Raw genomic sequence first — 24,819 nt, 5'->3', positions numbered from 1 at the left:
AAGGGATGTTTTAGTCAGTGACGTGGAACAAGATTTGGTAAAACAAGCTGAATGATCCTTAATTTGTCTCTTGCCTCACTGAAGTGATTCTTAAGTGAGATGGTTCTCTCCTTCTGCCTCAGACTGGAGTGTTAAGCATTATGAAACTGCTTGGTAAGGATGAGGGTGGAGAATGCCGAGGAAGTGTGACAAATAAAGGTACAGCCGAAATAGCCTGTTATTAAACATGCTTGCTTTTGATCACCTTTTTTTAAGTCACAGGAGACTACAGATTACATATTAACTTTGAATGGTAATTTTTGTATTTGTCAGTGTTAGATACTAATGCTGTGTTTGCTAATGAGTAATTGCTTAACTCCCCACAGCATGGGTAGATGAATTCTTGAGAACCGTTTTGAATTTACTTGTAAATGGTACTTTATATGAGATTGTGGATTGGTAACAGGATTTTGTTTTTCTGTGTGAATGTTTTCAGGTGAGAAAAGTTGGCAAGCTCATCAGTTGAAGAGGAGAAAAACTTTATTAATTCACAGTAACTGAAAGTGGACTGCTAATGGCATGTGGGTGTGGAAGAGAGCTGAATGCAATCTTAATATGCGTTTGGGGACCATTAACGTTACTGTTTGGGGGACTGAGGGCAGCCTGCCTGGCTTTCTGTGCGTAGTTCTGGTTCACTGTCAAACGTGATGAGTCCGGTAGCAGAAAAGGCTATGGAGCTTTAAGGAGCTAATGGAGCTCTAAGAAAGCTGGGCTCCTTGCATGAGATTGTTCTGTTTTTAATACGTCAATATGACAAAAATATGGGAGTTCTGCTTTTGAGGGGTGGTAGTGACACAGCGGTGTCTTACGGTCTGCAAACTGGAAGGAGGTTTGTAACTTGGAGGGGCCTGAGACTCGGGGACGGTGTAGCCATAATAATAATATGGTTCAAGCTTAAGCAGTTCTGTGATGATGAACGTGAGGGTATGGAGCATCGATAAACTATACTTAGTATATATGTTAGCTGCCATATATATATGTATATATAAAGATTGCGTATGCATACATGTACCATTTAAGATATCCCACAGGTCTTTTTCAGTCCTTTTTGGTTATAATCACAGTGATGTGAAGAAGAAAAGAAGAAAATCTCTTGAATTTGAACAAAAGCCCCATACATTTGTGTATAACTTACAGTTAATTATGATATTATTTTGAATAGTATTTTGAAGCTGAATTCGTGTAGGCTTCTTACTGTTTGAGGCAAAAAAGGAGGAGGCTATGGTAATAGACATTCAGGATCTTACCAGAAGAAAAGCTGTGTGGCTGAAAGCTGTGAATAGGCACTTTATGCCAAACCTGTGCTGACCATTAGCAGCTATAAAGCCTTAAAAATTGTAGTGTCTTACTGGAATTTTTACTCGTGGCAGGTTTTGCTGATAGTGCATATCTCCACTGTGAGCCATTATAGCAACATAAAACAAAGTTGCCTTTGGTAAGCAAGGCTGCTGACATTGCTGTACTGCTGCAGTGCATCCTCAGTGGCATTTAGCCAGTGTTTCTGTGTTGTCTGAGGGCTTGTGCTCACTTTGCTTGAGCAACAAAAGAGCTGGATTATGCCGGTCTGCAGTGGAAAATGACAGTTCCTGCTTGCAGATCTATTGTAGAGTAATTCAAAGTTCAGGTGAACTGAATTAATCATGCTGTATATTTGCATCTTCAAGATTTAAAGGCCTTAATAGTGCTGGTCTTTAGAGCTTCTGTTTATACCAAAAAAAATGCTTTGTTATTGAACTTGAAGATTTATTATTGAAGAAATAAAGCTTTTTTCCTGTGCTAAGTTTGAGTTATTCTGTGGGTTATCTGTGGCAGAGATACAGCTGACAGGTTTTGTGGTCAGGTTTACAAATGATTGGAGACTATCATGTAATTTTCACTGTCTGGCAGCAGGTCTGGCCTTCGTCTTGCCTGTGGCGGGGCAGAGCTGTAGGGCACAGAAGTGCATGGCACGGCAAGGAGCTCCCCACAGAGGCTGCCCTACAGAGGCTTTGCCCTTCCAGCACAGCTGTTCAGAGAGGGCAGGTCGCCCTAGTCAAGGAATTTCTTTTGCTTCTGTGGCAAAACCCTTTTCCTGAACAGCAGAAGCGAGCTTTACGCAAGTTGTGTCTATAGGATATTGTGGTCTGTATGATTATGTTATTTCCAGTGGTTTTTGTTTGTTTTCTGTTGTCCCCCACCTGGTGTGGTAGGTGGACGTGAGGCTTTGCTAGCACAACTGTGGTACAAACAGGGCCCATGCTGGGAAGTTGCGCTTGTGTAGCTGCGTTCATACGTCCTGCCTGCAAGGCACGGGTCACAGCAAAAATGTGCTTCTGCCACAGTTTAGTCCAGGTGGCTCCGAAAAGGCTGTGTCGGGGAAGATAAGCCACAATACAGTCCTTTTCCGTCAGCTGTGTGCATTGGCAGATTCAACTTCTCTGCAGTGTTGACTGGCATGACAGATGTTCATAGCGTAGAGCCAGCCTTCCTAAGTGGTAAACGGCAAACCTCTTTTCCAAGTCCTCTGTCCCTTTGAGAAATTTGTTTTTTAGGGAGGTCATACACCTCTTGAAAAACAACTTTTTTTTTTTTATGGTCACCTAGAGGTGCATGATCTAACTCAGCTTTGTGGTAGATACTTCTGTTACGTTGATACTATTAAGAATTAGCAAAATAGTAATTAATTGCTCTGCAAGTGTAAGCCTTCCGTGAGTAAGGACTGTAGCATATGACTGCAGTGATAAATAACCTTCTGTTCGGACTCCAGCTTTGAGAAACAGCCCAGGCAATCAGCTTCAATTAAAGCTCAAAACTGTTATGCTCTTCCTGTTAGATGCAAGTACCTGGTACAACTCCTTGGTTTCATAGCTTTAAGTTTTTGCCTTTGCTGAGACTGATGAATCAGTTTCTAATGTAAAAGGTACTGTCTATTTGGTTTGGTGGGGTTGCTCAAGCATAAAATATGTAGGGTAGAGGTGATGACAGGCTTAGAAGCATTTTGATTTATACTTTTCTTATTTTTAAGTATCTCAATAAGTGTGAATGGGGTGAATGTGAATCTGTGAAAGCACAAATTAATGTCTCTTCAGGTTGTGTGCTTGGAAAGAGAAGAGCATTCTGTAAGCTGCCACTCAGTGTCAAATGCAGACCTGCCAAGCCCTTGCAAGAACATTAAAATAGAAGTAATGGCTTAATTAACGAAAATCACTTTAAGCTCCTCTGGTCCAAGTCTGTTGTACTCGACCCCTTCTCAGAGGATTGAATATACCAAGTAGTTCATATTAAATAATTTTAAGGTGTAAGTCAACCCTGATGAACACAGCATACGCTAGCACAGAGAGCTCTCTTGCAGCCAAAGTATCAGATACATCGCAGGAACAGGATTGAAAAGTTAATCTTACATCTTCTAAAACTAGCAAGGTTAGACTTGTATTGTACAACACAGTACGAGCGGGAGCAGACCTTGATCTCGGGAAGGAGGAGAAGGCTTTTCTCTTCGCTAATCTGAATGAAAACTAATGAGCTGCACAACATGAGAGTTAAGGACAAAGAAAAGCATTCTCCTTGACAAGTTGTCTTGTTCTTGAGCAGAGGCTGAGGCTCCCGACAATACTGCTTAATTATGTCTGAAAAATGGGCAGAAAAGTGCTGGGGGAGGGCTCACAGTTAGAAAAACTTCCTACTCTTCCTGTGCTTTTCAGGCTAAGCTCAAAGTAGACATGTCTGTTTGTGCACATCTGACTCGGTCTTCAGTGAAACTGTCCATGAAATATTCCATTGTGAAAAGGAGTTGTAAAACTTCACGTTGTTTGTTGTAAATATGGTGTGTGGAGGAGAATTCATCATTATCTGGCATACAGGTCAGCTTGAGTACAGCAATGAATGGGCTGAAATGTATTTTAATATTTGTCTCTAAAACCGGAGGTGGGAGTGAGGTGGAGAAGCATTTTTGCTGCAGTTCCCTCCATCCACCTGGGGCCTGCAGCGAGGCATGGGGTGCCAGGGCACGCATGCTGCCTGCCTCCTCTGCCCTGCTTGCCAGCTGCAGGCTGATGCTGGGCGAAGAATCGAGGCTCTGTGCAGCGCTGGCATCTTGAAGCCTTCAGCTGGCAAACAGCTGCTTGAAGCTCGTTGCTGTCCTGGTCTTACTGACTGACTGGCACGAGAACGTTTCTGGTGCTCTTCAGACTTAAAATGTGACCCCACTGGCTACAAAAGGGTAGGAAGCAAGGGAGACAGAATATTGACCAAGATGGAGAGTGAAGGAGGGTGCCATTCAAATATCTGAAGTATGTAGCATGCGTGACACAAGACTTGTCTTTCTGTGTGCTGCTCTGTTCTAGGACATCAGGGATTGGAGCAGGCCTCCCAGGAGTCCTTCTGCAACAGGCGCATTTAAGTGAGCACTGTGTAGTTACATTAGCTGTGAGCTGGAAGCTTGAAATACAGCTTTTTTTTTTTTTATGTAGTTTTCCGTTGGTATCTGTTTTAATTTTCCAAATTTTATGAGGTCTGGAGAGCAGCAAAGAGCTTTTAAGCAGTTGTGCACAGAGATGAAGTGTACTGGTAGTGTCAGGCACAGAGAGGCAGCTGTGCCAGAATGACTGTCAGAAGATATGCTATAATTTCTGTATCAATTTCACTCTTGTGCTAACTAACTTGATGGTGAGTAAGACTCCTTCAGCTGTCAAATACTTTAAGAATAAGCCACAAGGCAACCCTCCCATCATCAGGAATGGATCTGTCTTCATCCTGATGTGGGATTATATGTACTGTATTGTCTGGTGTTAAAAGTAATTTATCTGTATAGTCCTAATTCATCCCCTTTTTGTTACAGTCCACTAGAAAAAATGTCTTGTACCTTGGCAGGAGCTAATAAATAGTCTGTGTTGCAACTACCTGGGAAACATTGGCCAACCACATCAGTCTGTACCTGGACTATTGGATGGAGCTGATCTGTAACTGTACAAGACAAATGTAAATCTTTGTAGTGTTACTATCAAATTGTTTACATTTAATTATCCAATTTTTATTATCTAAGATTCTTAGAAGTCTCTTTTCTGTCAGCTACCCTTTAATAAATATTCTGCAGTTGTATAAACTTTTTCATCCAAAAATCTCTATGCAGTTTATAGTGTTGTTTATTGTTTCTTTTTCTTTAACTGTAAAATAGGAATCATAGAATATCTGGGTTGGAAGGGGCCCACAAGGATCATTGAGTCCAACTCCTGGGTCCCCAAAGGACACGCCCCCTCCCAAATATATATATATATATATATATATATATATACACACACACACACATATATGTGTGTGTATATATATATATATATATATATGTATATATATATTAAAAATCAGATCACGTGTCTGAGAGTGCTGTCCAAACGATTCTTGAACTCTGGCAGGCTCAGTGCCATGACCACTTCCCTGGGGAGCCTCTTCCAGTGCCTGACCACCCTCTCCTTGAAGAACCTTTTCCTGATATCCAGGAATAAAGAGGATGACTAAATCATTGTTACAGCACAAGCTAAGACAAGTGCAATTTTCTTTGTAGTATGTTTTACTAATGCTGCTACTGTTAATTTGCAAATAACAAAGATAAGCAGAATTAAGACAGGTAGCTTGCCTCCTCATAAATGCTTTTTCTCGAATGATAGCAAGCAGAGAATAATGGTTTTACCAATCCATTTTGTTGCTGTCTGGATTCTCCACAAAGTAAAACAGAACATTTCCCAAATTAGTGTATTGGGTTGCCTGGCATATTACAGCAGCAAATTGTCAACAGCCAGAATGGGCTGTTCTTCTCTGTTGAACTCTACCTAAAACCCTTTCCACATGCGCCATGTGTCAATTTTGTAAGGAATGTAATGTCATAAATTTTTCTTAAAAAATACCTCATTCCTTTCAGAAGAACTCCAGTTAAAATCAGCTGTTGTTTGAATGTTTAGAAGCCAGCCTGGGATGGATGGATCGTTCTAGCTGTAACTGTAAGAATACCACATACTCTGCAGAAAGGACAAGACCGAGATCAGGCTATCAGGCAAATGCCTGTTTAAAAACAAGCAAAAATCCGTATTATTGTATGAGTACATGGTGGTCTGTACTGTGAAATGTAGCTAGAAAATTAACACCTCATAGTGATATTTAGCAATGGTAGGTTACGGTAAAAGACAGGAATATTTGAAAAAAGTACACAAAATGGTCTGGAAGTATTTATTAGTATTATATGTTGTTGACTGAGATATATAAAAGCAAGTTGCTGCTTTGAAAGTAATGTCAGGAGAATAATAACCTAGAAAACCAAAAGTGAATGCGGGGAAAGAAGTTCTACTTCCATTTTTAAGAGAATTAGTATATTAAACATAAGTGAACTGAAACATAGGTTAATAAAGCTCCCTTTGTGACTTTAGCATCAAATACACTGTATCCTTTTATCCTTAGCATTAAGATACCTAGAGTATTGCGTGTGTTAGGACTATTTTGAGAATTCCAAAGCTATTGCATTGGGGAAAAAAAAGAACTGTAGTTACCTTCTTTTAGTTTAAAGGTCAGGCCAGATGTATTCCCCTGTGAAGTACCAGAGAGTAGATTTTGTATGGCTTTGAAATGATAGTAGAGGGTATAAAATACTGGTTCTCAAATTGTGATTTTTTGGGAGCATTTGCTAGTATGGCCTGGCCGTGTTTGGCTCTGTTGGAGTGTTGGCTGTTTTTCTCGTTTCCTGATACAGAACTGTATCTAAAAATGTCATTTCCTAATACTGATTTCCTTTAAGCAGTTGTAATAATGTGCGTGAGGATGTTATGACTGTGTTTGGAAGGGAGAAGTTCCACAGGGTCATGAACAGAAGCAAGAGTGATTCACGGGATGCTCCCTGTCTAGATGCAATCTACAGCATAAAAATGTTCTTGAGCCCCTCCAGGGTAACATCTATGGATCCTACGCTGGATTTTGCTGTCAGCTAGTGTTAGCTTCTACGTTACTTTTCAGCTGTTTTCATCTTTGCATTTGTTTTCTCCTTTCAAAGATCCTTGTGGATCCTTGAGACACAAGGAACAGCAAATAGGAGCTATTAACATTTTTATTAATTGAGTTTGCTGACATAGTCTGATAGTGTCCATAGGAATGACAGAATTTCTGACAGACACTTACCATCATTTCCTTTTCAGTGAAGATTGCCAGTGCAATTCTTCAAATGGAGATTAAATGTGTTTAGCTTCTGCCTGGTTCAGTTGGCATTGATACCCTCCTCAAAAGTAGGCCTATAAAATAGGTCTTTAAGAAATAAAGTAGAACAAGATTGAAAATACACAGGGAACAACTGGTGCCTGTAATGCCTGAGGTTGTTTGCTCAGCAGCACATGCCCAGGTCAAAGGTCTGAGGGAAATGCATGTTTATCCTGGAAGTGCTCAAAAGTGGCAGCCAGCTGTTGCTGATAGCAAGCGTGTTGTCCTCGTGTGTAGTTGAATTTTCTGGGTCCCTCTTTTCTTGTAGCTCTTTTCGCATTACTTTTGTAAGGGCATCATAAGGACTAGTCAGTCTTGCACTTTGTTATCAGTGCTGCTGAAACTGCATAGTGGTTAAATCTGCTGGTGTTCTCTAGGCTGTGCTTAGCAGGACGCATGAAAACAGATAGTATTTAATTGGCCACGTTTGTTTAGTGTGAAACAACTTTAAGTGAAAACCACATTACTTTCTTGGCTAAGATGCTAAAATAAATTTGCCATGTATTTCTTACTTTTTCACATGCAACCAACTGTTGTAGGAGCTACTAACAATCTGGCATAATTGTGCAAGTCCATGTAAACTCTTCATCCACTCAGCTTATTTTTCTGATAGAGAAATGTTTGATAATTATGTAGTCTGGCCCCAGAATATTGCTGAAGAGTTAGGCTTCTTCCCTCTTCTCAGCCGTACTGTATTCCTGCATGTCCTGGGAAAATCCTCTCTAGATGTCGGGTCAGATCCAGTCCTAGTAATAGTTGAAATACTGTTTGCACAACTTTCTGCCTGCAGGAAAATAGGGTGTTAAAAATTCTTGAAAGAAATAATTATTCCTCAAGTGAGGAAGTGGGAAGTTGTGGAAGATAGGAAAAAAAAATATATGGGTAAGGGGAAGCATGTAAAACTTAGGCATGTGTGCATGTGGAGGGGGAGCACTATGTAGCTGTAGAGAATGCAGTGGGTTTCTTGGCATAGTCTGAAATGCAAGTTATTTTGCAAACAGAAAAATCTTGTTCTGAGATTTTGCAAGCTTGTTGAAATTCTCCCTCTTTGTACATTCCTACTCGTAGTAAAATATAACATCCTCCACAGATCTGTGTAGGGAGGAGTTTGTTGTGAACATAAGATTTATTTCTGTATTTGATCAATGGTTCAATATCTGCATGTAACATAAGAAAAAGCTGCTTAAGAGTCCCAGTTTTTGGGACATTTCCTTTTGATGTACAACTTGGTTCTCCTACAAAAAATACCTTGTTGGATTGGCATTCTTCGAAGTGATGTGAATGCCAGTGTTTTCAGTTAATTTGAAGGGGGAGGGATATGTGTCAGTCAGTACATGTGCCCAGTGACACATCTGCTTTTGTGATTAAGTTCATGGCTTGAAGAAAAACTTACAAAATTGTTGATGCTGTTGCATGCATTTAACACAGGACTATGATGGTTTTAAGACAGAAGGGGTTATTTCAACTCTCTGCTTTAGTGTGCAAGTGACTTCCAGCTATCTTTGTGTTTGCTGGCAGTTTGTGTACTCATCCTCTGAAATACTAATTAGGGATTACGTATGGAGAAAGTACATTCCTTGTCTAGACGCATGGTTGTGCGCTGTGGACAGAGCCTTTCAGCCTGCTCCCCAGGTGCGTGCCTCTGGTGTCTTGGGCTTATTTTGGCAGCTGGGACAGCACAGTGCGACTCAGAGCACAGCTTCGTGACTTGGTCTCACATGGATGAGCTTGGTATGTGTTAGCTGAACGAGGAGAAGAACTTTGTCAGATGGTGAATCTGCCAGCATCTCATATTGCCATTTCTGTGGTTGTGTATCTAGTGCAAGAGGTTTATGTCTGTCTTGCTCCCCCATCTATGACTAAGGGGGAGAGCAGGGGGAAGGTGGAGGAGAGGGAGCAGTGTCTCACAAAGTGGATGGACTGATGAAGGAACGATGGCTTCTGTGAGCTTGGGAAATAGCTGCTTTTCATGTTACGGAGGTCTGTGGAGAGTAGTAGCTGCAGCCCATGGATTCTGGCATGAGATGTCCATCCCTCTTACTGTACTTCCTTCATGCCTTTTAATGGTTTCATTGTGGTCTTATATGAAACTGATATACTTCACTCAGTGAGATAAATAGAGGAATGACATTTCAACCCAAATACTTGTTCTGCGCTGCATTAAAGCTGCATTTTTTTAAATGGCTTTTGGCATGTTGATAAACAGTATATGCCTGTTATGGTTGTTACCTCTCTAACAAACACTGCCTTCAAAGGCTGACTGGGAGCACTGCTCTTTCAGATTGCTCTTTGGGGGAAAAAAAAAAATCTGAGCAATTGTTTCTATATTCATGTTCATTGTCTAAAACACGTACCTAGCAAATGATGTGATACTCCTTGTATTTCTTTGAAGTTCAAATGGAGGTGGTATATATTGTGAGAGTACTAAGACAAGTCCTACAAATGAGATGAAGCGTAAATCTGAACTCTAAAGTTTTACATTGTATGAATGGCCAGCAGCCCAGTTATAGAAGCTAGTAATTCCTGAGTACCGGAGCCTGTAGAGTGAGCATGCCTGGCGGCAGCAGCCACTTCTTTACCAGCCTGTTTTGCTGGAGGAGCTCAGGCAATGCTGGACCAGAAGCCCTGTTTTTGGGTGGTAGCTGGCACGAGAGCCAGATTCCAGCGTGGGGAAGGTGTGTGAAACAGCAGCAAGCAGCAGGGATGGAAAATTGACTCTGAATGTGCTTGCATTAGCTGGGACGGCTGGGTTACTACTGCTTTCTTGTAGCCACTCTTGCTAGCTTGTCTTTCTGCTCTTGCACCTCAATGCACTGTAGCTGCTTGCAGACAACGGTGGGATTTGCATGCATTTGCACCTGATGTGGACAGGGTGGCTGGGAGCTGAGTGCCAGGACCTTGACTCCAAGTTCATTTCCTTAAGCAGCACATTGTCACTTCTTGAGTTAAACTCCATATTACTAAGAGGATTTCATGCAGTAACAGGCACCACCACGACGTTACAAAATCTGGGTGAAAATCCCTTTTAACACTATGTCTTTTATAATTGTATCACAGATTAATTATAAAACAATCTAATAAATGTTTTATGGTATCACTTATGGTATCAGGTCTATTTCTAGCATGAGACATTGTTCATTCTTTCAAATCTGGGGGAAAATACAGTTTGTAAGGGAGAAATTAAAACTGTATTATTATACAGTTTTCACATGCTATTTGACATAATGAATGTGTTGCATCTCCTAGTTATAGCAAGACAGTGGTGTACAAAATGGAAAACTATTTTGAAATAGGACTTTGGAACAGAACAGACCGTTTCTTGCTTTTTTTTTCTAGGGAAAAAATGCTTTCTACCAATGTAAATGAGATCCGCTAAAAAAAAATATCCATATAGACTGAGCTCTTGACTGTGAGGGGAAAGTGTTTATTTTTCCATGTGACTTCAGAAAGTCACTAATTAGTGGCCTTTCCAAAACAACAGGTAGCTTTGTAGTTCCAGTTTTGCTTTGTAGCTTGCCCTGGTCCTTGTGCTGCTTTTGGCTTCTTTTCCTAGCTCCTGTCGTAATCTGCTTCCTGAAAAAGGCTGAACTAATAAAATGAAAATCACAATCCTTTAAATGCCAAGCCTCTGGGCAACAGAGATTGATGGTGTCCTTGGCCATGGCTTTGCATTGGTAGTAGGAAAATGTAACTGTGGAGTAGCAGATTAGGAGAATCGTCTGTCACTTAAAATAGCTGTTAATAGCAGCCTGGGAATGATGGGTATCTCTGTAAAAAGCATTGCGAACAAGCTCCCCACTCACACAGTTTCTGGCTGCGTTTTGCTGGGAGGGGTGTTTTTTTTGAGAAGCCTGATCTCTTGGTTTGGCTCCAGTTCCCATTAACTGCCTGTGTATGTGGAGGGAAATCTCTGTGCTAATGAGTCCCTGGTGCTCCTGTCTTGTCTGTGTTACTACTGGTAGAAGCCAGATCCAGGCACAAAGCAGAGGTGGTGCCAGCTGGATTTAAATGCAGTGTCTGTCCCATTGACCAGCTTCAGTTATGTTTAAACGCTCTGTGTTTTAGTGTTTCCATCCTCCTCTTTCCTAAAGTTAGAATACTGGAAATCCATCCTGTGGAAGGCACTCTAGATGTCTGCATTGAGAGCAGTGGTCTCTGCCTGGAGGTTTTAAACATTGGGTACATATCTAGGCAGTGTGACTGGTGATTTGGTAGCACAAATTTAATCCAAATATGAGTTAGTGGTTGTTGCTCTACTTTCTTTGTTTTGATCAACAGAATGAATCTCTGGGAGAGCGTGTGGGAGGAAAAAGGATGCAGGAGTCTATCTGTCTAGCCAGGAGTGGAAGAGGTTTCATAGCATTTAGCTTCATCGCTTTCCAGATTCGCCCCCCTTGTGTTGATGGAGTCTTTCTGAAAACACAATGAAGTGCGGAGTCTGCAGTGGCAGCATTGTTATCTGAGAATAGCAACCTTAAATTGGATATTTGTGCTCAATGAAGGTTGCAAAATTGGAAATTACTTACACCACTGACTATTTTATTCTGTCTATTTGTGGAAATGGCTAATGGTTAGTTACCCAGGAAACACTGTCAGTGATTTCTACTCCAGTCTGTTAAAGCTCAGAGCTGGCACTATTAATGTACTGCTACTACTTTTAAAGAAAGGATGGCAAAGATGGGCTGCCTTGTTTGGGGCAGAAGACACCGCAGAAAAGAAAGGAATTTAAGGAATGAAGAAAGCTTTGGAAGATGAGTAGCTGGGCTCAGTGTAGACCATGGTATTTTTTTTGTATTTGTTTAAATCAAAATGTAACTTACTCAATGGAAGCCTTTTCCTTTGATGAACAAGATTTTCTTGCCAAAAACGTTGAAAGATGTTCTTTTTCCTTTTGACTTGTTTTCTTTTCAGTTAGTGTTTGTTCCAGAGGTATTGCAATGAATTGCTGACAGCTTTTCTTCTTTGAAGTATGTTGTGAAAACTGTACGTTGTCCTCAGGAAGTTCCAGGCTGTAAGTGAGGAAGAGAATTCCTTGCAGAGTGAGAGGAAAACTTGCAGGAGCTTGGAGGTCTTCTGTGTTGCCTTTGATACGGTTTTCTCACCTTAACTGCAGCTTTCCTTTAGGAAGCAAGGGGTGGTTTCATGGACAGTACTGGAGGGAGTTGAGATAGCTGTGAGCAGAAACTGCTCCAAGTCCCACTGCCGTTTTCATTACCCGAGAAGGATATTGCAGCCACAGCCAGCTACTACACTTCACAAGTTACCGATGAAAGCTGAGAGGACTTCGGATCTGCACTCTACTGCTTAGTATTCTGTATTGCTTGTTAAAATGGAAAGCTGTATCTGGTGTATTTTGCTTTCGATTTAATACCTCCGTTGGGCTGTTTTTGGTGAAGGCACAGCCGTCTCGCCCAGGTGCAAGGCAGCAGGGTGCTGCAGTGAGGCGGGGGTGCTGCTGGGGGCCGTGGTACAACGCCAGTCCCACTGCAAGGGCTCAGGCCTGTCCCGGCGGCAGGTTGTGGTTATGCAGTGTCTGCATGATGCAGGCACAGCCCACCTGAGCAAAAACTGCCTCTCACTGAGGTGCGTTAGTTAAATTGGCATCATGTGCAGGCCTGGAGCTCTACCTGTGCGATTATCTCAAGTTTGGCCATGAATCTGGGATTGTAAGGGAGTAAATCTGTCCCTGGCAGCCAGCAGATGCTCATAATTGTCAGTGGGACTTCAGTTATTACCACTGTCTCCATAGAGGTAATTAAGAGAAGGCAATAATTAATCTAATTCTAGCCAATAGAGCAACAGGACTGATGTATTTGGTCTGAGATTAGAATTTTAGTTTGAAATTGGAAAGTGTGTGTTTTAATTATGGGGTATAATTGGAGTTAAAGAGCATTGTAGTATTGTGCCAGGGTGTGAGAGATACTGCATTTTTCCAGCAGTGTCACTTGTTAGACAGTTCTTTTAATCTATAGAAGTGGCATTTTTATTTGGGGTAACGTAATGAAATATTAACAGAAGTTCACTTAACGCTCGTGGAAAATCTAATCAGTTTGTAGCATGTATTCAAGCAAGATAAATGGGGAAAATCAGGATTAAAGTAATAAGAAGCATCTGATTCTGTAATTTACATGAAGAATAGTCTTTTTTTTTTGGTCTGCCTTTTGGCTCCTAAAAAGCTCAGGCTCCAACAGGAACTGGTGCTGAAAAGCATTTACGTTCAGTATGTTGTATGGCTGAGCTTCTTTTATCTGCATAGTAATAAAAGAAGCCTGCCATGGGATAGAAAACTCAGTAAAATGTCCATATTCTGGAGCCTTGGGGGTGTTTATCTCCAACTGACTCGGCAGTCTTTCAACCATTATGGATTCTGGAGCCTGACTTTTGGGGCATTCAGGCCTTACAACATTGTGAGTGTAGCCCGTGCACACCATAACAGAGAAGTTACAATAAATAAAAGGAATTATATTATGATTATATTATGATGGGGAAAAATGAAGAACTTACTATTGCCAGTCTTCATCTGCAAAGGAAGTTCTTTGGCTTTAATTTCAGTGTTTTATCTGCTAATATAAGGAGATGGTGATATCTAGGAAGGCACCTCCTCATCCCCGTCTTCTCTTCTCTCTTTCCTTTTGCAGAAGAGGTTTTGCTTGCAACAGAGAAGGCTAAAATGGAACGTGCATAGCTGCAGGAGAACTGAACCTGCTTTTTGGCACAATAAGCTGAAACTTGATTAAAATTCTTCTATTAGAGCAGAATAAGTAGCAATACAGTAATTACTGGAATGTGTCCTCAGTCTGGAAGGACTCAGCTGAGCATGTAGTACAGCTCTTACAGGCAGTGCATAATCTGATTCATTTGGGCTGCTGATGGCATGCTGAAAATCGCAAAGGCGTATGGAGCCATGTCATACGCCCTTAGCTTTGTGCTTTTGTGCATACTTTCTCATTCCCATGCCCTTAGTTTTAAATAAAGTCATTTGATTTCTATAATATTTTTTTTTTTAGATTAACTCTTGAGCAGTAGGAAAGGTGAACAGCAGCTCCATTGGTCACAAGTATAAATATGCTTGACAAAGGATTTCTATGTTTTACTTGATTTATTCAGTGAAAGATTAGGTGAATGTGACTTTCTTACTCACATTTCCTAATAATATTGATAATAATGTCTAATCCTAATCTTTAGTAATTTGTCTCGCAGAACCTAGAAGTGTAGGTTTAGTCCACTCTACTGTGGCATTTGGAACAGGTATGTAGCAAAGTGCAAATGAGGTACTCCACTTTTTAATACCTCTTTAGCTGCTACTTGAAAATAGATGTTAGTGTTTACCCTAGTATCTAACTGAATTGATCTACTCCTTTGCAAGATGTTTTTCACAGCATGTGCTACTGTTGGATTGTTTTGTGTAAAGACTTGCAGTGAGGTACCTAACAGGGTTTGAGATTTTTGTGTTTAGTGAGCCTTGAAGACTAATGACAGGATTCCTGACAAAAATTCTTTGAAGACTGGAGGGTTTTAAATTAGTCTGCTTTGAATTACCTTTTTTACAGTGGAAAATAATAAAATTGAAATTTGGGCTTGCGGTATGGGCACAGGGAAAAATCTAAGGTAACATTTCCTTTGGAGATCATGTTGTATTGACGCTTCTGTGTAGTATTATTGACACCTCTACGTAGCAAAGGCTAAAGCATTGCATTTTTCATCTGTTCACCTCAACAGTTGTCTGAGATGCTGTGGCAAGTTGTGGCTGTTTTTTGTCAGGTGGCATCTTTCCATTTTGTCTTCTGTTGGCTAAACTGTTTATCCCTGATGCCTCTACAAGTCTTCCCTTTGTCATCAAGATTATGGTCATATTGTCATGGTATGTCATAAAAGATATCATTTAGCTAGGGGGAGGATATAATATCCTATTAGCCCATAGGAATAGATGTCCCAGAGGAAAGAGTAGGATATTAATTTTCTTCATCTAGCATTCTTGCCATCAGTAGTATGTAGATTGGTGAATTTAACCAAAAGAAGTATTTCAATTACAGAAGACCAAAGTTTTTAGTTGTGCTCAGAATGTTGAAACAAAAGGTTTCTGATCAAATTTCTGTAAGTGAAATTTGGTGCATCATTTTACTCCCTGGGTTTTGAATGAAAAAAATAGAAATAATAAAAGTTTCTGAGTTAGGAAATAAGTGCCTCTGCTGTCTTAAACTTCTGGTTGTTAACATTTAAAACGAGAAGAAAAAAAAAAAAGAAAAAAGCCCATGTCATCTGTCTTTCCATAGGGGTAACAACTGAGGAGAAAATATACCTCTTCCCACATTAGGAATAGCTCAGAAACTAATTCTTTGCAAAAGAATTAAGAGATTAGAGTTAAATGCACTATTGCCAAAATTAGAAAATGAAGTTATTAATGACCTTTCCAAAAGTGTGTTTGTTTGGATTAAACGCTCTTGGGATGAATGCTACATTTCTGAAGAAATCTTTGAAAAACATGCCAGACGTATGTAGGGGGAAAAGAAGGAAGCACTTCAAACCAAAATCCACCCAAACTGTGTGTCCTGATTTTGTATGTATATCCATCAAAAGCAAATGTTTTATCTGGAAGTTGCATCATTCAAGTGGGGGTCACCTTCGTGAGGGCAAATTACGGAGATTTCTTTATATAAAAGTGGTGAAAAAAAATGGCTGTTTCGCAATACACATATAACTTTCTGTTTAAAAAATGTGTTTTCTCATAATGCATCAATTTTGGTTTGTGTTGTATTACTTTAGTGACACTGAGTAAATGTTTTCATAATAACAAAAATATTTGTATTGGTGTAGGTTGGATATGAACAAATCTGTATCTTGTTTTTAGTTTAAAAAACGACAAAAAATGTTCTGAGGTACAATAGTGTGCTTTGCCCCACAGGTGATATAAAGCATGCGGAGAAACTTCTCTCTCAAGAGTAAAACTCTACAGCTTAAGTCTTAAAGAGGGTCCAAGTTCCTCTTTGAGATTTGTGGATCCATCAGTAGTTCAGCCTCTGCCCTCCTTTATACTGTAACGGCAGAGATCTCATCTTTCAGATTTTTTTTAACCAATGTTAGTAAGCACAGAGAGTCCAGTTCAGCTTCCATCCATCTATCCATATGTTGTACCGACTATTGTACCTGTCTATACACTGTTCTCAGATCCTCATTTTTTTTCAGCTGAATGGGATGTTTCTTTTTTTTTTTTTTTTTAACATTCTGCAAGTTGTGGTGCTGTTATTGCATGCTGGTTGTTATTAGTTTCAGTTAGCAAGTTGAGAGGTTGCTGTGCTTTGCATGTGTGTGACTCATCAAAGAAAAATATCTGAAGTACTAATTTTTTGGCTGAAAACTCGTGTTGAGCAAATAAAGATGTCTACTGGTTATTTTGTGATAATACTCATGGGGGATGGTGGCACAGGACTGGTGTAAAACTAGAAGAGAGTCCGAAAGCAGTTGTATTCACTGTATCCTTTCCTCCATCTCCAAATGTTTGCACATCAAACCTCCAGCAACATGGTGAAAACATTTTCCTGACTCTGCTGCCGCCTTCTTTTCTAATATTGCCTCTGCAGATCCCTTGAAATGATTTCTCTTTCCCTACAGATTGCTGGTTGGAGCTCCTCGGGAAAAAGCCTTTCCATCCCAACAAGCCAACAGAACAGGAGGGCTGTACAGCTGTGACATCACGTCTTCAAATACACGCTGCATACGTGTCGTATTTGATGAGGAAAGTAAGTTCTTCAGTGCTTCTGTTTAGGATTGAAACAGTTGTCGGATTTTTCTTATTTGATGGGGTCCTTTCCACAGACAGTGTGTCAGAAAGTTACTCCTATGGATTTGTACATAACTTACTTTGCATTGGAATAAGTTATAGCTTAATTGCTAAAGTAGCATAAGGTGCATAAATTTGGCTAGATTTGGATTAGTAAATTGATGGGACAGGACATAATGTGCTAGAAGTGCTTAATAAAATGGATGTTGTCAGTGATAAAATGTGCAGACACTGCCACCTGTAGACTGTCTTATGTACTGTATGAAGCTCCTTACAGAGACAAAAAAGTTAACTTAATATTTGAAACTGTATTGTGATGCTTTGCAGCTGACCCGAGGACGGAGAGTAAAGAAGACCAATGGATGGGTGTAACTGTCCAAAGTCAGGGGCCAGGAGGAAATGTGGTGGTAAGTCTGTAGGAATAACTTACTAAAACATGCTGGGTCTACAGTGAATGTTCTGAACGGTCTACATTTCTGTGCAGCTTTCTGAAAGGTAATTTCTTTTCTTGTACTCTTGTGATTTTTAGAGTTAAGGACTTAAATGTCTCCCTAGCAAAATAAGATCCTTGAGATTGTAAAAGTTTTAAATTATTTTTCAAACTCTGAGTTAGCCTTCCTTTGTAATCTTGGTAACAATATAGGATGTTTTATTTTCAGGGTGTCCAATTTTCTTTGTGTCATATATTGTTTCTTTTAAATACCACTTACTACAGAAATAGGGAAAAATAGTGTGATAAAGTTTTAAAAGTAGCTGTCTATCATCAGCCTGTTGTCAGAAATGATCAGCCTTACTTAAATTTTAATGAGGGTATTTGGCTGAGTCGCTCCTGTGTATTAATGTAGCTCTGGCCATTGCACTGGGACTTAAAAGTGGGAGTGTGCTGCAGTAAGAGTTTGTACAAGTAATGACACAAGCTATTTTATACAATACAGAGAGAAAAAGCTTTGGGGATTTACCAGATAATGTTATCTTTGTATGTTAATAGTTCTTTCTCAATTAAATTCATCTTTCATGGTGCTGCAGGATACCAGCTACATCATAAAATGGGTGTGCAGTGTAGCTTTCCGTCTAATTATATCCTTGCAGCTTAGCCTCACTGCTTCGAAAACTGGAGCAAAGCTCCTTTAGGGTGCAACTCTGGAGTTATTTAAGGATGTAGAGTCAGTAATATCTTGCTCCAGTCTGACTGAGAACCCAAGGTGGGGAGAGCAGTTGGAAGGGGAACTGTTAATCATTCCTTACCAGCTAATGCCATCCTGTCTGTGATGCAATTTCTCTGAGAAGGAGCTTTTCTTTGTAAGTGGAAAATGTGCTTATTAGATGACCTGTGGGCAGCTGGAAGGTCACCATGCAGCTGGGCGGTACGTGATAATTCTCAGCATGGCCAGGAGTAATGCAGTGCCCTCAGTGTGGAACAGCTAGGTGTCCGCTTAATATTTAAACCCTAGTAGGAGCTGAAAGGAATTTCTCTGTCAGCTGAGAAACTTGGCATGCTTGTGTTCTTCACACACCTATTACATGTATATCTGCAAAAAGTGCTGCTGGCAAAGGGGTTTGATTATTCCACCTCTTTACAATGGTTTGGTGGTTATGCCACTCAGCCTGGTGGCTATTCATTCCTCGTGTTACATATCTGATTAGAACCCTGTTCCCAGGTGAACAGTCTTAACTGCTAGGTTAAAGAACAGTTTATGCTCACTTATGCTGCTTTTCTCCGTCCCGGTGACGGTTATCCCATAGTGGAACATCAACCATAGGAATTAGGAACAACTCCTCCTTCCCTCCCTTCCATAGAAAACCTTTCAGCATCCTACCTATGGCACTTTTCTGTAAGGGGTAAGTTTTGAACAGCGTCAGGTGGATGGTAGTTAAACCAGCTCCTCATGTCTTGTGCAAGCACGTAAGTTATTTAACTATTAGAGCTGTGAGAAGACAGCCACTTATGAGAGATAGGGTTGTTCTTCTCCCGCTTCTCAAAAAAGAGGAATTAGGTATCAGTGAAGGTTTTAGGGCTAAAAATCCTAAATCCCACAGTTAAAAGAGACAGAACCATGCTGCCTTCTCTGACCAGGAAGCGGTTGCTCTGACTTGCGTCCACAGAAGTCTAACTTTTTGCATATGTTGCCTGTAGGGAACACTGGACTCTCTCTGCCTTGCAACATGAATGAGTCCCCAAGGAAACTGACAGCTTTGCTAGCATGAAGTATTGCTTGTGGAGACCAGTCTTTGTTAATTTGCATACAAACATACAGAAAGCATCACTTATTATCTCTTCTATCTTGCAGACATGTGCACATCGCTATGAAAAAAGGCAGTATGTAAACACAGTGCAGGAAACCCGGGATATCATTGGAAGGTGCTATGTGCTGAGCCAGGATCTCACTATTAAGGATGATATGGATAATGGAGTGTGGAGTTTTTGTGATGGTCGTTTAAGAGGCCATGAGAAGTTTGGTTCCTGTCAGCAAGGTGTTGCTGCTACTTTTACTAGAGACTATCATTATATTGTGTTTGGTGCCCCAGGCACTTACAATTGGAAAGGTATGATCTAGCTTCCTTCCTGCCAACTCTAGACACCTCCTTCCCATTTCCTATTTAGATTTTCTGCAAATGTTGTATCCTAAGGTTCAATTGTTATTTTTTTTCTCCTTCTGGGGGAGGGAAGGGGCAATAAACCTAATAGGGACCTTATGATTTTACCCTGTTTTGACAAGATGCTGCACTCCTATATAAAAGTAATTTACTGAAGTTCCCCTAAATACCTTTGATGGATTACATATGAACGGATATAGAACTTTTCTAGTATGTACAGCAGTGTTTTCCCTTATTAGTCATAATCTTATGATAGGACTGGGGGCTTGCTTTGAGACTTATACACTGTACCAAATTACTGAATTATTTTAAAGTTATTTGACCAATCTTCTGCATTTGAGCAAATGTTAGATAGCTGTACTGAGATCTTTGTTTATCCTTCAGCATTCTCCTCTTAATTCTTTGTGAAATCTGTGGATAGGAGTGCTTCCCAAATTATACATTGGAGGACTGCAGGAAGATAACAGACCAAAGCTACAGACATCTGTATCTAAATTATTAGATTTTTACTCAAGTAAAATTCCGTGGATAATTTGTTTGACTAAGAGACAAGGACTCTGTATCATGTAGGAGATAAAAACTCAGGGGGAAAAAAGTTAGATTTTTCTCCATTATTTTATATTGAAAAGCATGTAAGTGGCCTTCCCTGCCTTTTTTCTTAGTCATTTTTCCCTTTGCATTTCATTACATCAACAGCTGTAAGTACTTCATGCCTTCAGAACATCTGATCCTTGAACCATTACAATTTCTTCCCTCATACACCTGTGCCTGCTATATGAACCATGCAAAATCTTTGAGTTAAGCTCTGGCACAAGGCGTACTTTCCTGAAGTCGTACTCTTCCACATATCTGTTCCTGTCAACACAATCTGACCAAGCTGAAACAGTATATTGAGTCCAGAGCTTTACCTTAATTGCAGAGAAGTGCTCTGACAGCGTATCAGTCATAAGTACTCTTTTGTATCATGGAAAAACATGTTAGTATTTGCCAAGATGTTAAGTATGCATGTCAGTAAAAGGGAAGCACACATTTTATTGAGTAATTAGTATTACCAATATAAACAAGAAATATATATCCATAATATTTTCTAATTATATCCCCAGCGTTTGCCATAATTCAACAGTAAATTTTTTTTTTTTAATTCTTTTGTATCTATCCCCCTTTTTAAGAGAGGCTTTATGAAATTAGGCACTGTGGTGGTTCATGACCAAAGGTGGTCCTGTATTTTTGTTGAGAATTGTCTTAGTATCCCATGTTTTCCAGATCATTGCATGGCATCTCCATGGAGTAGCATGAGGTTCTGTCACACAGGTAGAACTTAAAAATTCATGGCCTTTTGAAAGGCCAGTGTGCTATTCTGTGTTTGTCCCCTTTAAACAGTAGTCGCCATCTCATTCATAGTAATTAATGCTAGTTGGGAACCATTTATTTATCTATTATTTTTCTCCCTTACCATTCATTTGCTTTTATTTTATCATTTCACTTCTTCAGGGGTGGTTCGTGCAGAGCAAAAGAATCAGACATTTTATGATCTGGGTATCTTTGATGATGGGCCTTACGAAGTTGGTGATGAGAGCCGCCAAGATAAGAATCTAGTTCCTGTTCCAGCTAACAGTTATTTAGGTAGGACAAAGTATCTATGGTAAATCTCTTTAGGCTTCTTATATATTTGTGATTCCAACCCGATGCAACAATATGGAATGAGAGGAGAAAGCCATTCATGTGTGGACCCTGTGAGATATTAACTGTTTTGGATAATGCACATCTTCCTCCACATTTATGGGACAGTTTTAAGTGTAAGATGATACTCTGCTGAGGTACCTAGAATTGCTGCTAATGGAATAGGAGATTTAAGGGCTATGATGAGGACCTACACGTTCTGAGGGAGTGATTGTAATCACTGTGAAATGGTAAGTACCATGCATACATCAGTAATCCTTAGTCACAAGGTCTCTGCCATGTGGTATCAGAAGGTTTACCAAATTCGAGTTTCTCAATGCAACTTGAAGTTTCTCTGTCCTGGTATGCGAGTGCAATTTGTTGTTGCTCTTGTTCTAATTCTTCAAGGTTTTAAAACCCTAGTGGCCTTTTTGCAGGCTTTTAAAATACCGTAACTTAAGTAGTGTTTGTATTTTAATTGTGCGCGTGTTGCAGAGGAGAGTCTCTTGCACTTTGTGCAAACACAAAACCACAAATATGAATGTTCTTGTACACTAGTGAGATAAATCAGTGCAGAGAAAAGGCTACGCTGCATTTTTGAAAATACTTCAAGTGCAAAGTGTAGAGAATGTTTCTGTTCTGTTGTAGGTTTCTGTGGTATATTAATCCAGCACTTCTGGCTTAGGCAACACATAAAATTTTGGTAACTTGAAACTGGAATTTCTGTGTTAATGATGAAATGTTGAACAGATGGGAAGTGTGTTGCTAATATAAAAAGTAAAAGCAAGCTGAGAAAAGAGGTATCTTAGAACTAATGTCTGTTAGAACATAAACTTCAGTTAGATACAAACAGTAAATACTATGTGGAAAAAAAAAAAAGAAAAGAAAATTGTAAGAGCTTATATTAGAAAGGCATCCTGATAGCATTTTTGTGTGGAAGAAGAATTGGTAAGGAGAGGAGTGCTGTAGAGGTATGTTTTGCTATGAGCAGTTTACTGTAAGTGCGTGCTTGTCTATAGGTCTTACTATACTGAATTTTTGCAGTTTCATAATAAATGTAATGTTGCATTTATTTCCTAAATATAAATGCTGCCTTTGATGTGTTGAAAACAAAACTACTTCCAGGCAAGGCTTATGTTCGCTGACATTGCTGTTCCTCTGTTTAGACAGTACATATACATGGTTTTAGCTTGCTTTGCTTAACTACTTTATTTTTTTCTCTTCGATCTTTCACTCATATGTTTACAGGTCTTCTGTTTCTGACAGCTGTATCTGATACTCATCCAGATCAGTTTGTATACAAAACATTGCCTCCAAGCATACAGGTTGACAAATCAGTGGATATAACGATGAATAGCTACTTAGGTTTGTGACCACCTGAGGTGGCAGCATCTGGTCAAACATAATCTCCAGACCTTTGACATGATCCTCTCCCCTCCATCCCTCCTCATTTCAAATACATTGCAAGTAAAAGCATGTGACAGGCAGGGATTCAGATGAAGAGTAACTTGTAAAATAAGGTGGCTTCAGAAACTGGCTGGTTTGTGATGCATTTCTCCAAACCCTCTCATCTCACCCACAAAGTGGACTCTTACTGATTTTTTCTGAAACCGTCTCATTGTGAACTGCTGTAATTGAGAATTTCAATAGTACTGGTGAAGTTTTTCAGGAGGGCGATTACTATCTGCTGGCTGCTATCTTCCTTGCAATGTGCTTAATTTTACTTTGGTCTTTATTGGCTATGTTGGTATATGCTTTATATTCTTTTAACTCAGTTTTTCATGTATTTTTAAATCCTTTGGCTTTAACAAAGAATACTTGGGACTAAATTCATTCAAACGTGTCCTTTAGAGCTGCATTAAATCGAAATTGCCAATTTCACCATTACTGTATAAGGTGATTCTCAAATACTGTATAAATCATTAATATAATGCTTGTACAATATAATGCTTGTACAGTACATTTTGCATGTTTGCAATGGAATGATACTGACTTGTACTTAGGAATTTTATAATTTTGTTGGAGGTGAAGTAGTCAAGCTATATTCAAGTGGTAATGTTAAGTCATTTCTAAGCTGGTATGTTTAAAAAAAAAAAAAAAGATCCTGTATTTGCTGTCTGTAAAATGTAGATCTCAGTGAGTAAGGAAGCAATATGTTTTGTGGGGGAGATACTTAAATGTAACATATGGAAGAGTGTAGACACACAAACATGCATCCACCAGTTCAAATAGAAACACAGAATTCCTAGTATATCATATTCTGTTTTAGACAAAACTTCTATCAATATACCACTTTAATATAGTAGGGGAATTTATTTTATACAAGTCTTTATTTTTCTGTTTATATATGTATATATTTGTATATGTAAATACACACACACACACATATGATATATATATATATATATATATATATATATATATATATATATATATATTATTCCTTTCTCTGTTGAAGGTTTCTCTTTGGACTCTGGTAAAGGAATTGTCTCCCAAGATGAGATGACTTTTGTGTCTGGTGCACCAAGAGCCAACCACAGTGGAGCAGTTGTTCTACTGAAGAAAGAGAAAAATCAGAGGGCATTGTCACTGGAGCACATGTTTGAAGGAGAAGGGCTGGCCTCTTCTTTTGGTTATGATGTTGCTGTTGTGGATCTCAACAGTGATGGGTATGACGTTGGTTAACTCATGCTTCCTATATATAGGATGGCAGTCTGGTTTATTTCTGCTTTGGTTTTCACATTTGAAATGCAAGGAACGCCAAGTCCAATTTTAAATGTTTTGCTGCAGGAAATGGTGAGCATATAGGAGAATCAGGCAGAATACAGTCTGTTTTTAATTACAGAAATTGGTTTTATTTAAATTTAAAAAAATCATTGTAAACAAAGAAGAAATAAATTTCATACCCAAAGAAGGCCCAAGGAGAAGATACTTGTATGCCACAAAGGGAGTATAGCCTGCTTGCAGCCTCAGTAGATCTGCTGCCATCTGATACTGCTGAAATAGTTTGTGCTTTTTAATCATTGTTCGGCAGCTCTTTGGCTAGCTGACCTTGAGACTGCAGTCTTTACTATTTCCTTTTACAGTTCTTCAGTAAAAGCACCACTTTTTTTCCTTCTTTAAGATGGCAAGACATTGTTGTTGGAGCCCCACAGTATTTTGACAGAAGTGGAGATATTGGTGGTGCTGTTTACATCTACATTAACCAACAAGGCAAATGGGAAGGAGTAAAACCTGTTCGCTTAAATGGAACCACTGACTCGATGTTTGGTCTTGCAGTTGAAGATGTTGGGGACATTAATCAGGATGGATATCCAGGTGAGTGAAAATTGACAAAAATAAGAATGTATGTGACTTTTTTGCTAATGCCAGACTTAGAACATCTATATCAAAATTGTAAACTGCACAAAGAGTAAGAATTATTTAGATATTGTAACTTATTTTCAACAGATATTGCAGTAGGGGCTCCATATGATGGTTCTGGCAAAGTATACATTTATCATGGATCTAAGAATGGAATAAATACAAAACCAGCACAG

General features: G+C 39.5%; 1 protein-coding gene across 10 annotated transcripts in view; it reads left to right on the top strand.

Annotated features, from left to right (window-relative positions):
• The window catches only part of ITGA6 (integrin subunit alpha 6), a 116,155-nt gene that overhangs the window by 67,666 nt on the left and 23,670 nt on the right, over positions 1-24,819 (top strand). For all 10 annotated transcript variants that reach the window (XM_040561361.1, XM_040561359.1, XM_040561367.1 and 7 more), the window contains exons 2-8: positions 16,858-16,985; positions 17,354-17,433; positions 19,315-19,570; positions 21,113-21,244; positions 23,739-23,949; positions 24,405-24,598; positions 24,731-24,819. In XM_040561361.1, the coding sequence (XP_040417295.1) occupies positions 16,858-16,985; positions 17,354-17,433; positions 19,315-19,570; positions 21,113-21,244; positions 23,739-23,949; positions 24,405-24,598; positions 24,731-24,819 (1,090 nt within the window). The remainder of the gene's footprint in view (positions 1-16,857; positions 16,986-17,353; positions 17,434-19,314; positions 19,571-21,112; positions 21,245-23,738; positions 23,950-24,404; positions 24,599-24,730) is intronic.

Source organism: Cygnus olor, chromosome 6 (genome assembly GCF_009769625.2).
Source record: "Cygnus olor isolate bCygOlo1 chromosome 6, bCygOlo1.pri.v2, whole genome shotgun sequence".
NCBI classification, from domain to species: Eukaryota; Metazoa; Chordata; class Aves; order Anseriformes; family Anatidae; genus Cygnus; species Cygnus olor.
The sequence above is the reverse complement of the archived record's forward strand: the minus strand, read 5'-3'. Positions and strand labels throughout refer to the sequence as shown.